At 36.7% G+C, this 14,196-nt stretch overlaps 2 protein-coding genes across 2 annotated transcripts; both read left to right on the top strand.

Annotated features, from left to right (window-relative positions):
- The first annotated feature begins 1,770 nt into the window (after positions 1–1,770).
- On the top strand, positions 1,771–7,488 carry LOC145113658 (uncharacterized). The gene is made up of 4 exons (XM_079049722.1): positions 1,771–1,847; positions 5,873–6,603; positions 6,734–7,042; positions 7,091–7,488. Exons 1-4 carry the CDS (start codon positions 1,771–1,773, stop codon positions 7,486–7,488), a joined length of 1,515 nt encoding a protein of 504 aa, XP_078905848.1.
- A 24-nt stretch (positions 7,489–7,512) lies between these two features.
- Positions 7,513–8,214, top strand: LOC145113657 (uncharacterized). Its single transcript, XM_079049721.1, has one exon. The coding sequence runs from the start codon at positions 7,513–7,515 to the stop codon at positions 8,212–8,214; it is 702 nt and encodes a 233-aa protein (XP_078905847.1).
- Positions 8,215–14,196: the final 5,982 nt, after the last annotated feature.

The following is a 14,196-nucleotide window of genomic DNA, read 5'->3' as shown; positions in this document are numbered from 1 at the left end:
TCTCCATCTTTTATTCTTGTGATCTTGTTCTAGCCATGTGTGGCTAGAACCCTAGTTTCCCCAATTTCATGTTTTGACTTCTTGGTAGTGACTTCAATCATATGTCTGTTCTTAAGTTCAATCATATGACCTGATGTCTGTTCTTAATTTCTGAAAAAGTAACAAGCACTAAACTGGTTTCCATTGAATGAATTTAGTGTAAATCTTATTCACACACTCTTACGCTCCCGAGCTTGTGACGAGTATTGGGTGTTGTTGGGAACATTCACATAAAGTTTAATGCAATCTTTCAATCTAATTGTAAGAGCGTGTTTAGATTAGGTTAGTAAGGTTAGGGTTAATCAAAGAGCTTGTTTTGGTTAATTAATGTGGTGAATGGGAAGTGTTAGAGCTTGTTAACACTTTCAAGTACCAACTTAGATAGAATTGAGCAAATATCATGTTATCTTGGAATCACATTGCTAAGTTGTCATACATGAGGTTGGAGTGCTTACCATTTCTGAATTTAATTCACTCTTTTAGTTGATTACTTGTGTTTTTAATTGTTTTTTTAATTATTTCATTCTAAACCCCCCTCTTTACTGTTGGTGACCATAGTACCTTGCGCAAAGAGGTATAGACTAATTATCCCGTGTCTCTGTGGATCGACCCTGCTTGCCTTCTACTACCTTTTAGTGCAATATAGTGGGATTCTTTTGGAGTATATCGTACCCCTTTATTTGTTGGGTCTAACACGCCTAACAAATTGGTGCCGTTGCCGGGGACACGGTGTTACTAATTGTTTATGCCTAGATTTTTGTGAGCAGGTACATCTTTATAAAAAACAAAAAAAAATAGAAAAAAAACAAAACAAAAAGTGTTGCTCAAAAATGAATACTCCTTAATACTCCTTACATTGAAGACCAACTTTCTGAGCTAGCTCAGTTAGTTATGATGATTGGAAATGACCAAAGTGCGCAACCTACACCTATTCCTTGCGATTTTTGCACTCAAAATGGACATCATACTGATATGTGTCCATATTTACAAGGAGAATAGGAATAAGTGAAAGAAACGGGAAGCTACGACTGGCCAAACCAATGGAGTTATTATCAACCTCAACATGATCAATGGTGGGACAACAACCAAGTTTGGGGAAACAACCATTACCAAGCTTGGGGATATGACCAATACCAACCAACTCCACAGTTCCAACAACCATATCCTCCACCTCCCCAACAAACTGAAACTTCGAGCATGTCCTTGGAAGACATTGTGAAAAGCTTTGCCACTACTACCCAAATCTTCCAAGAAACAACCAAACCTAGCCTCAAAAGCTTAGAGCAACAAATTGCACAACTTACTCAATCTGTGAGTATATTGGAAACTCAAGGAAAATTACCATCGCAGACCGAAGAGGACCCAAGGCATATTGTTTCTGCCATCACCTTGAAGGATGGGAAAATTTTTGATGACCCAAGATTGCAATTTGAAGATGGGGAAGAGGATGAAGAAGTAGAAGTGGAGAAGGTTGTCAAGGAAGAAATAGAAATTGAGAAGGATGACATGGAATTTGTAGAGGATGTGTTGGAGGTTGACAAAAGAGAGGCTGAGCCACCCACTACAAATGAGAAAATCCTTTCACTGGTAGACCAAACACTAGAGCCGAAAACGATAAATATGTCTGACCCTTCAAAGGATAAATATCCCGAGAAGGAAGAGACTCAATCGATCATCAACTCAACCACCCTAATCAAGAAAGAATAGTTGATTACCTTACTGGACAAGTACATGAAAGGGGTCAGTTGGATGATTGCTATCATCAAGGGTCTAAGTCCAGTATGGTTCCCAAACAAAAAGAAAGTCAGGTACAAGAAAAGTATCCATTTTGAGGAAGTAGTAAGAAGTTCACTGAGTTGGAAAGCCCCAACATTCGAAGAATAACATATTCTAAGGGCCAAGTCGAGCCGAAGACTTAAAACAAGGGCGGCTAACCGGGAGGCAACTCGGGGGTATTTTTGTCTTTTTCTTTAAAAACATTTCTATTTCTTTGAAGTTTTTGGTTTTTAATGTTCCAAATGCAGTTAAGCATGTTTTTAAATCACCAAGCGGACCTCGGGATGCAAAACCATTTCGTTTGAATGAGAGGGGATTTTTTGGGTTCAAAAAGTGGGAAGTGGCAAACAGAGCCGTACACGGCCCGTGTTCATTTTTGCCTTATATTGAACATGGGTCGTGTTCAAGCAAGGCAAACACTTCGACAGTCAGAGGGGTACACGGCCCGTGTCATTTTTCCCTTATGCCTAACACGGGTCGTGTTCAGCCATTTTCATAATTTTAAACCCCCAACACGGGCCGTGTGATTTTACACTAAAAGAACACGGGCCGTGTTCGTGCTGCAGAACAAATGTGTTTTAAGTCTAAAAATCGGTTTTTTATCACCCCATACACCCATAACTCACCCCCCAAAACAATTTCTCTCTTCCAAGAACCCATAGGTCCGAAATTTTCACAAATTGTTTTGTGCTTTTGGGCTTGATACTTCATGTAGGCAAGCTTGGGGAGGTTGAAGAGGAGGTTCTCACCACCAACTGCAAGACTCCAATAACGATTCGGTAAATTCTTTCCATATCTTTAATCGTCCATATTTTGCTTAAAAATTCAATTTGTGTGCACTTGTGATTGTTTGGACTCTTACCCAACCGGGCACCACCCGTCTCCTGCTCCGTAATAGGTTGTTCCGCCCTCTCCGAGCAACGGGGACGATGCTTATCTTTAAGCTTGGGGAGGGGTAGAGTTGTACACTAGGTTCACTCATGCATTAGGTTCATTCATGCATTTTAAAAAAAAAAGATTTTTATTCCATGTTTGTTTTGATCCAACCCAAGGCAGCCTAATCTTCTAAAAACAGTTGAATTGGTAAGTGAGTCGTATGCCTTGAGATTAGACTTGTTTTTTTTATTGAAAAATCTCAAAGCAAGCTAATTGCACATGAACACACCTCCCGAAACTACTCGTGAAAAACAAAAAATGAAAATGTTGTCAACACCGGAGCATAACGATAGGTATGAGTCAATCTTTGGGACACGTTTCCGGTCTTATGAGTAGTAAGTGCTCAATTGGTCCCAAAATGCCAAATTCAAGAAAACATAAAAAGAATATAAAATCTCAGTGTCCCGAACCTTCCAACGCTCTAAAAAGTCCTTTCTACTAATTCCCTTTTATATACCTTGCTTGGGGACATAGTTTCCAACTATACTTACGGGTCTTTGCATGTTGACTTCAGTCCCCCGAAAAATGTCTTAGAAGCCCCTCACGGTAATAGACTGTGAGATGTCCCCATAATAGAAAAGTCAATGATGGAAATATAAAGAAATAAGCCTAAAAAAAATAATAATAAATAAATAAATAAATAAATAAAAATAAAATTATTAAGTTAATCTATGACCTTTGGAACTCGAATAAGTAAACTCCGAGGTGTGTTCTACATCTAATCGCCTAAAGCTGAATTGTTTGGGACTGATTGGGTTGAAAGTAAGCTACACGGGTTCCATAGAAAGTCATGAACTTAATAATAACAAAAAAAAATTAGATATGTACAGGTATCCAAATAAATCTAATTTGTGGCCTTTGACGTTCAGGCGAGTAAACCCGCGAGATCTCTTTAAATCTAGCACACTAAGGTCATACGGTCTGGATGTGTTGGTTGGAAGTCCGTTACATGGATTTCAAAGAAAGCCATGAGCTTTATTTGTAGGAAAAACGTAATTAGATAATTTGTATATATTTATTTTTATAGTTTAATTGAATAATATATTTAGGAAAAATGCTTGGCTGCAAAAAGATTCCCTTGGACTTGGACTTGAACTTATGACATTGGGACTGACTGTTAATTACTTTGACTAGTGTAAGTGGTTTGAAATTTGTAACCAATCTGGGTAAATTTTAGGGAATTTTTAGAAAAGGATTGTTGTTAATCAACAAATAGTTGTAGTCGGTCATTGTTACATTTTGTAAAACAAAGATGATTGAGCATATTTTTGTCACATACATTTTCACGAGAGTAAGACCATAATGTGTTCCATGAATTGACTTGATGCTATTGAAAGGGAACAAGTGTTGTGATCTTTGATTCTGTTGAGTTGCGTTAGAGAGTGGCCAAAGTCTTATTTCTATTGTCATATAATTTTTTGAGACCAATGCCAAGTTGACTCAAGGCACGACAGATACATTCTCAACTATGCTACAAAAACGAGGTTAATTGGGTTGAATCTTTTTCATGATTGTTTTGATTTTTGCATTAAGTTTCAAAAGGTTCTTGATTTTGATTTTTGTCTCTTTTCTTTTCTTTTATTTTCCCCGGTCTAGATCTTTCTTCTTCTTTCTTGAGGACAAGAAAGGTCTAAGCTTGGGGAGATTTGTTAGGTGCAATTTGTGCACCTTTTTGCACACCTTTTAGTCCCATTTCATGCATATATTTAGCATAATTGTTCTTCTTTTTTCTCGCATTTCATCATATTCATGTTAGTCTCTAGAACAACCTTATTTGCACACTTTCATGTCTTTTTTAGGTAAACCGGAGTTGGAATGTGCTTTGGGAGGTGCTGGGAAGCATTGGTGAAGATTTCGGGATGATCGGGCGAAGAACGAAAAAGTTCGAAAAATCAAGTTTGGATTCGGAGTCAGAGGGGTACATGGGCCGTGTTGGATTTACACTGCAAAATCAACACGGGCCGTGTTGACCAAAATGGGAGCTGTTGACCATGCCGAACAGGGGCCGTGTCAGTTTAGTGCAAATCAACACGGACCGTGTTGGCTGCTGAACACAGGCCGTGTCAGTTTAGCCTATTTTAACACGGGCAGTGTTCGACCCAAAAACCAACTTTTGGCAGTTTTTCCTATCTTTCATATTATGGGTTGAGGGCCATTTTGAGATACACACAACATATCAGAGCACATTTTGAGAGGGGATTTCGAAGGTTTTTCCAAGGATTTGATCATTTATCATTTGGAAACATTATTTCTCTTATTTGTAAGTTGTAATTGCACATTATTTCCATCTTTTATTCTTGTGATCTTGTTCTAGCCATGTGTGGCTAGAACCCTAGTTTCTCCAATTTCATGTTTTGACTTCTTGGTAGTGACTTCAATCATATGAGCCGATGTTTGTTCTTAATTTCTATCTAGTGAATTTGATTTAGCTTTAATCGAATGTTTGATTCTATTTATGATTCTTATTGGCCATTTGAATTATGGTTAGGTCATTCAAGTTATCTCTTTTACAAAATCCGTAATTGTTTTGTGAAATTGAAAAAGTAACAAGCACTAAACTGATTTCCATTGAATGAATTTAGTGTAAATCTTATTCACACACTCTTACGCTCCCGAGCTTGTGACGAGTATTGGGCGTTGTTGGGAACATTCACATAAAGTTTAATGCAATCTTTCAATCTAATTCTAAGAGCGTGTTTAGATTAGGTTAGTAAGGTTAGGGTTAATCAAAGAGCTTGTTTTGGTTAATTAATGTGGTGAATGGGAAGTGTTAGAGCTTGTTAACACTTTCAAGTACCAACTTAGATAGAATTGAGCAAATATCATGTTATCTTGGAATCACATTGCTAAGTTGTCATACATGAGGTTGGAGTCCTTACCATTTCTGAATTTAATTCACTCTTTTAGTTGATTACTTGTGTTTTTAATTGTTTTTTTAATTATTTCATTCTAAACCCCCCTCTTTACTGTTGGTGACCATAGTACCTTGCGCAAAGAGGTATAGACTAATTATCCCGTGTCTCTGTGGATCGACCCTGCTTGCCTTCTACTACCTTTTAGTGCAATATAGTGGGATTCTTTTGGAGTATATCGTACCCCTTTATTTGTTGGGTCTGACAAGCCTAACAGTGCAACGCAATGATGATTCTGATAACAATGATGCAGTGGATGAAATCAAAGAATACTATGATTGTAGATATATATCTGCATGTGAAGCATCATGGCGGATTTTTAAATATGATGTTCATTATAGGTATCCTGCTGTGATTAGACTACCTTTTCATCTGACTGGTCAACAACAAGTTGTATATGAGGCAAACGATGATATTGAAGATGTTCTTGACCGGCCTTCAGTTGCTTCTTCAATGTTCATATCTTGGATGAAGTGTAATGAAATCAATAAAGAAGCACGGAAACTTACATATGTTGAATTTCCTACAAAGTTTGTTTGGAAACCTAAACTTCAAATTTGGAAGCCAAGGGAAGTTGGATATTCTATTGGTAGGATTCACTCGGTTTCACCTAAGCTTGGCGAGGCATATTTTTTAAGAATTCTTTTAAATAAAGTGAAAGGTCCAAGATCATTCGAAGAAATTCGCACGGTCAATGGTGAAATGTGTTCTTCTTTTAAAGATGCATGCTATAATCTAGGCCTTTTGGATGATGACAAAGAATACATCGAAGCAATTAAGGAAGCAAGTCTTTCTGGATCTGGTTTTTATCTACGTTTCTTATTTGCTACGATACTATTGTCCAGTAGTTTGTGTAAACCAGAGATTGTGTGGGAAAACACATGGGAATACCTATCAGATGGAATTCTTTATACTCAACAAAAGAAATTAAAGTCTCCAGGTATTATATGTTTATTACATTATTATTAAAACTATATCATATAAATTTCCAATATACAGTCAATTACATTTTACGTCCCACTTAATATCTTTTTTAATATGTTGTAAGTAATATAGTATTGTTTGTACAGGTTTGTCACTAAACGAAGATCAAATTAAAAACTTGACTTTGTTTGAGATAGAACAAATTTTACTCCGAAACAATTCCAGTCTCAAGAACTATAGAAGGATGCCTTACCCAGATGCTGATTCAGTTTCATCTTCAAACAATCGTTTGATAGCTGAGAAGCTAGATTATGACATACCAAACTTGAAGAATGAGTTTGATCGGCTCTTTGTTTCATTAACCGACGAGCAACACAACATTTTTCTTGATATCATGGCTACGGTTAAAAATAATAAGGGAGGTGTATTCTTTATTTATGGTTATGGTGGAACGGGTAAGACATTTCTTTGGAAGACAATTTCTGCAGCAATTTGATCCCAAGGTGAGATTGTTTTAAATGTTGCTTCAAGTGGGATTGCTTCATTATTGTTGACTGGAGGCAGGACAACACACTCTCGATTTATAATTCCCATAAATCTCACCGAGGATACTTTTTGTAGAATAAACCCAAAGAGTGATCTTGCGAGTTTAGTAAGAAAAGCCTCATTGATCATTTGGGATGAAGCACCCATGGTACACAAGCATGCATTTGAAGCTTTAGATCGAACTTTGAAGGATATATTACGATTTGTCGATCCAATAAACTCAAATATTCCATTTGGAGGGAAAGTGGTTGTTTTTGGAGGTGATTTCAGACAAATTCTACATGTTGTTCCGGGTGGCAGTAAACAAAACATTGTTAACGCTTCTTTGATTTCTTTGTATCTATGGCAACAATGAAAAGTTCATAAATTAACAAAAAATATGAGGTTAACTGTTGGAAGCGATCCATCTGTTGTTGATCAAATAAGGGGGTTTTTAAACTGGCTTTTGGACATAGGAGAAGGTAATCTTGGTGGTCCAAATGATGATGAAGCAATTGTTGATATTCCAGAAGATATTCTCATTAATGATCCATGTGATCCTATTGGTTCATTAATCAGTTTTGTATATCCTTCGATTCTTGAAAACTTCAACATTGCGGGTTATTTTCAAGAAAGTGCAATACTTGCTCCCGAGAATGAAGTTGTCCAAGAAATAAATGATCGGTTGCTAAAATTGATTCCAGGAGAGCAAAAAGAATATTTAAGTTCAGATAGCCTCTACCAATCTGAGTTTGTTCATGATCAGTTTGATGCAAACTTATACTCACCTGATGTTTTAAATGGTCTTAAAGTCTCAGGTCTGCCAAATCATAATCTCATTTTAAAAGACGGTGTTCCAGTTATGTTGTTGAGAAACATTGATCAGAAAAATGGCTTATGCAATGGCACTAGACTACAGATCAAATCTTTGGGCAAACGTGTTATTGAGACAGTTATCATATCTGGAAGTAATATTGGAAACCGAATTTTTATTCCAAGAATGTATTTAACTCCTACTGAAAACAAAATCCCGTTCAAATTCCAAAGAAGACAATTCCCATTGGCTGTATGTTTTGCAATGACAATTAATAAGAGCCAATGACAATCTTTATCAAATGTTGGTTTGTTTCTCAAGGATTCTGTTTTTACACATGGCCACTTGTATGTTGCTTTATCCATAGTTCAAAGTAGAGAGGGATTAAAATTGTTAATTTTAGATAAGGATGGTAGACTATCAAATAAAACATCAAATGTTGTGTATAAAGAAGTTTTTAGAAATTTATAAAAACTTTGTATAATTTTATTGTTTATATCAAATTTTGTTTTTGTTTTATTTCAATTTTAATTCAATTCTACAAAAATAATATTTTTCTTAACATATCTACAAATGCAGATGGCCGATCGGATATTGAAACCACTATGCTTTCGTAATTTTAACGAATCATCATTTCACTATCACATGACTGATAAACATCTATATTTATTACTTATTAAAAATTTTATTATGATTCTTAAATTATTAAGTATTATTATAAATAAAATTATTTTTAAATTTCTCATCTGTGCTGTCCACGGGTTATAACCTAGTTCTTTTAATTATATAACGAATAGCCACCGTCTTCTAAACTTTGCCGATTAAAATTTACAAAGAGTTTTAGACTCTATATAGATTTTTAAATTTCTCTAATTATTATTATTATTATTATTTTTTCTCTACATTCCTCCGTATCATAACTCATCATCATTTGCTTATTTCTTGCTACAATTTCATTATTTCTTATAAAAGATTTTTCTTTTCCATTTCAACCAAAACCATGAAGGGAATCTAACAAGGAAAATAATAATTTAGAAACTTATGATTAAAAGAAGTAGGAAAATGAGAAAATAAAAAATGTTGATCACCGCATTTGTTCTTGATTTTAAAGGGTTAATGGGATCATAAACTCATAAATTAAAGATAATAAGTTTACATTGGAGGGTGTTATGGTAATAGAGATTTAAATGTGATTTCAACAACCGTTTTTCTTTCAGGTCTTTAACCACTTTTAAATTCAAGTTTTCTTAATAAAAATGTCAAAAAAAAACATGATTTGCTAATATTAAACAATTCCTCATGTATCATCGATAATCATCATGTAGTTCAAAGTTTGGATGGATTCTTGTCAAAAATATAAGGTTGAGATGACACAATCTCATAGGTTTTCCTTATTTTCGCGTTTTCGCAAATTATTTGCATATTTGCATGACTCCTTATATATATATACACACACACACACACACAAACAAATTGAAGATTAATCTCAATATGTTTGGCGTGTTATGTTGAACAGGATTCGATGACATGTACACTACAATGACATTATCATAATATACTATAGCAGCATGATTTGGTGGATATTGGAGCTCAAGAAGTAAGTTATGTATTTAACATGTTGCCACCCCGCGATATTCAACCTCGACACTAGATCTCGAAGTAGTGGTTTGATGCTTAGAATACCATGATAAAAGATTGTGTCCGAGAAAGACACAATAGCCTGATGTAGATCGCCAAGTGAACAAACAACCGTCTCGATCAACATCATAGATATCAATAAGATCACAAGAATGAGAACTAAAAATCTGTAAGCGAGGATGAGTAGTACCACAAACATACCTCAATATTTGATTTAACGCAGTAAAATAAGGCTCTCGATGATTATACATGTAGAGACATATTTGTTGAACAACATATGCGATGTTTGGCCTGGTGAAAGTAAGGTACTTAAGAGCACCAACGAGACTACGATATAAGGTATGATTGTCTAAAGGGAGTCTGAACCGTAGAATTTTTACAGATAGATCAGCATGAGTGATGGCAGGTTTATAGTTCATCATAGACGCACATTCAAGTATTTCAATAAAAGATTTTTGTTAAGACAAAAATAAGCCATCGACAGTTGTAACACACTCTTTTCACCCTTTAGTAGGATTTAATATAAACGTATGTTTATAAAATTCAAAGAGGAAATATATTACTTTTAGCCAAAGTAATCATCATAAACATGTAGGAAACATCAATATGATTTCCAAAAAGATATAGAACGCTTGAATATGTCTTCATATGGAGAAGTTATGATTGTTTAAAGTTTTGCACTCAACTCTTACAACAAAAGCGTATCGTAAAAAGTGAATTGGAGATAGGTCACTTATAAGCTTAAGTAATTTAAATGAAAGTCATAGTAGTCGAAAAAAAAACAGTTCATGTAGAGAACATCCAAATCTAACTTCGTATGAGGAAGTTATGATTTTTCAAAGTTTCGACACAACAGTGTGGGCACAGAAATTGTAATTCAAATATGTTGATTGTTAGCCGAAAAAATCTTAACGACAGTTAAATATCTCATGAATATGAACCTGTCGATATAAAGAAAGTCGAGAACGAAGTTCGTATGAAGGAGTTATGAATTTCGCACGGACTTTAATAGTCTAAACCAGTCTAAATTTGAATTTTAGTTAGAGTGAGAATTAGCTATTGAGACCTAAAAGAAAATTGTAGATCTCGTCGAGAGGATTATAAGGATATAAAGAACGTAAAAAACGGAGCTCGTATGCAACATTTATGGACGTTCGAAGATTCGAGAAAATACCCGTTGAGGGTGACGTGGTGGTACTGGAGTGCGCCACGTAGTAGCAAGAGACCCGACTTCCTCCACCGACTGGCTGATGTGACGCCGTGAGAAACAGACACTTGACACAACCACGTAATCACACGTGATACAATCCAGAAGGCGACCGACAAAGATGACGTGGCACCACCTGGTGCTGACACGTGGCGAGTTATAAGAGGGTCCAGCCAATGCAACTGATCAAGGGTGCGACGCATACTCGAGTGTGCGTGCCATGCGCCTCCCAAATTCTGCTATAAATACCCCAATTTTTCTATCCTTTCACTCACACCAATTCTCATATCTCTCTCTGGTTCTTTGAGTCCGAATTCCTCTGGAGTTTTTGGGAGTCTGGGGAACTCCACTTTAGTGAGGTTATGAGGTAGAGATCCAGGAAAATAGAAGTTCTCAATATCGAGGTCCTGCCCGTGACTTTTAGGTTTTTCGCTATAAACCTTTGTAAGTTCAGCTACACTTACTAAGCTTTTAGGATAACTTATGTTTATAATTATAATCATTATTAGGAACCTATAAGTACCCAATTAGTCATTAATTCCTGTTAAATATACTGATTGGTCTACTTACGGGAGAGGTTTCTAGAATGGTCATGTTGGCTTGGTTGTTTGATTTCAGAAAGTCTATATGCCGAAATGGTCCTGCCTCCTAACTGTTCTGATTGGCTGGTCTTTATTTGATAGCCATGAAAGTGTATTTGGAATTAGTCAAGTATCTGACTTCTACCAGATTGGATTGTCATAAATGTTAATAAATTATAGTATTATAGGTTAATACTTGATAAACGCGTTACCCGCCAATTGAATCGTCGGAAGGATAGTTGTTAATCGACGGAGTAATTATCCAAGTGAGTTTTCTCACTATATTGTATACTCTAGTATGTATCCTATGTATGTTAGGATATAGTTGCCCCGTAGTATGTAATTAGGCCATTAGATCAGCTTAGTTAGTTGCTTGTTGTGTGGAACTGTTTGTCTGCTGGAATTAGAATAACAATCTTGAATCAATCACCATAAAATTGCAAGTAATTTGTAAAGCATTTGTATGTTATTGATTTAGAAATGGAACATACAAAGAAAATTTCTGAGGAAAATCTTACCTAACAAGCTAAGCTATAGGCTATATATAAGGGAAAAAATAAAACATGTGCCAAATAACTAAACACTGTAACGCATGGTTCCTGGTACACATTTAATTACAATTTAGTCATTTTTGTAGAGCAACTCGACGAGTTGGGAGCGCCAAACTCGTCGAGTAGAAATCAGAAGAGACGCGAGATTTTAAGTCACCTACTCGACGAGTTGAGAGCCTCAACTCGACGAGTAGGGCTACCAGGATGAAACCCTAAATTCGGGGTTTTGCACCCTATTTAAGCATCCTAATCCCCACTTGCTGGCCTCATTTCCAGCCTCCAAGTCCCAAACCCTAGATTCAGAAACCCTAATGCAATTGTGAGCTTGTGATCCATTTTTGAGTGAAACTTGGTGTGTTTTGAAGCTTGTGAATGAAGGAGAAGCTTGGGGATTCAAGGAGAAGCTAGTAGATCCAGAGACTCCATTTCATCCTCATCATTTTCTGGTAATCAAGTCTCAAACTTGCTTAGTAGCGTCTTAGATCTGTTTAGTATCACTTTATTAGGTTTTTGGTCCAAGAAGTTTGATCTTTGGGATATGGACGTCCCAAGTGAGTAAACCTCCAGAACTAGAATCATGGAGGGCGTTCATGGCATAAAGGTGGAAACTTTATAGCCATTGAAGCCCCATGAAAGCCATAGGATGTCGGTTTGGCCTTTTAAGCTCCAAAAGGCTATGCATGGAGTGAAAGGTGGAAGCTTTACGTGTTCATGTAGTTATTAGGGTCTAGATCTCTGTTTGTATGCTTTAGTTTTGAGTATGGATGGCTTGTGGACCAAGATCTAGGTCCTAAAGAGTTAGGGTTTGAGATAAACCCATTAAGCAAAGGTATTAACGGGTAAAGCTTGAAACTTTACCCTTAAAAGGACATGTTCAGGGTATATGAGAAGTATGAAGCTTAGATCTGAAGAGTAGGGGCTTAATCTATTAAGATGGCCCAAACAGACTGAGGAACTCAGCGAGTCCAGAGAGGGACTCGACGAGTTGTGTCGATTTGTCCCGATTCTGTACAAGGTAGAACTCGACGAGTCTGTAAAGGAACTCGAAGAGTTGACTCGTTTTTATCACGACTACGAGTAACAAGGGAATTCGGCGAGTCAGGAGGATGAATCGACGAGTTGAGTCAACTCGGATTGTTAACTTTGACTTTGACTGAGTGTTGACTTTGACTTGGACCTTGACTTTAACCAAGGTTGACCCGTGAAGGGGTCTTGATGTAAGGACTGGTACCTAAGGGGTTGTTTTGTATAGGGTGTGAGTAGAGCCGGTTGCAGGAGTAAAGACGTTCAACTACTTCACTCGACATTTTAGGTGAGTTTTCCTCCTAGGAACGGGTCTAAGGAACCAATGTCGGCCCGTTTATGTATGTTAGCATATGCCAGACTTAGGTCCGATGTCGGGGTTAGCCCGATGTCGGTTATATGATTCCGGACTTCGGTCCGATGCTGGGGCAAGCCCGAGGAATGTTTGTATGCTAGATGTCTTCGTGATTCTTGCATGTGTTTGTTTATATGTTTCGGACTACGGTCCGATGTCGGGGCAAGCCTGATGAATGTTTAGCTTATATGTTATGTTATATGTTACTGGATTTAGGTCTAATGTTGGGGAAAGCTCGAGGAATGTTTATATGATTATGTTATGTGTTTATGTTATATTTTTTGTTGATATGATTATATGTATACCGGAATTCCTTTCGATGTCGGGTGGGGCCCGATGCCGAACTTCGGTCCGATGCCGGGCGGGGCTCGATGCCGGACTTCGGTCCGATGTCGGGCTGGGCCCGATGTAGCGGGAAAGGCCCAATGTATGTTATTATATGATTATGTGTATGGTATGTGGTAGTTTGGGGGGACTCATTAAGCTTCGTGCTTGCATTTTTCAGTTTTGGTTTCAGGTACTTCCGCTAGTAAGGGGAAGAGCTCGGGATGACTGCATCGCACACACCACAACGTTTAGCCTGGGATGATTTACTCTGATATTTGGACATGTGATTTTGATACAGTGTTTTGATATGATGTTTTGAGATATTATCACTTATGTTTTTGAGATGATTGAGTTACTATGGTTTTTATATACCTTAGGGTCGCACCCTAAGGTTGATTATATACGATTACAATAACTAATATCCCATTATTTTGGGGATGTAAACCTATCTAAGTAAAGGTCTAATCCTAATCACTAAGATTACGGATTATATAGCTATTCTATATGTAGAACGTATAACTTCCTAATATACAAATATTACTTAGATTATGAAGTTCACGCTGACGTTGATAAACTTGGGTTGGTATA

The sequence above is a fragment of the Lactuca virosa genome, chromosome 5 (genome assembly GCF_052849685.1).
Source record: "Lactuca virosa cultivar CGN04683 chromosome 5, Lactuca_virosa_CGN04683_v6, whole genome shotgun sequence".
Lineage (NCBI taxonomy): Eukaryota > Viridiplantae > Streptophyta > Magnoliopsida > Asterales > Asteraceae > Lactuca > Lactuca virosa.
Note: the sequence above shows the minus strand (reverse complement) of the source record. Positions and strands in the feature narration are given on the sequence as shown.

What these genes read in the sequence shown, in the direction of transcription:
- LOC145113658 (XM_079049722.1), top strand. Translation starts at nt 1,771, where the DNA reads ATGAAAGGGGTCAGTTGGATGATTGCTATCATCAAGGGTCTAAGTCCA. An exon ending in CCAAACAAAAAGAAAGTCAG is followed by an intron (nt 1,848 to 5,872) that starts GTACAAGAAAAG and finishes GGGTCTGACAAG; the next exon opens with CCTAACAGTGCAACGCAATG. An exon ending in TTATGGTTATGGTGGAACGG is followed by an intron (nt 7,043 to 7,090) that starts GTAAGACATTTC and finishes TTTGATCCCAAG; the next exon opens with GTGAGATTGTTTTAAATGTT.
- LOC145113657 (XM_079049721.1), top strand. Translation starts at nt 7,513, where the DNA reads ATGAGGTTAACTGTTGGAAGCGATCCATCTGTTGTTGATCAAATAAGG.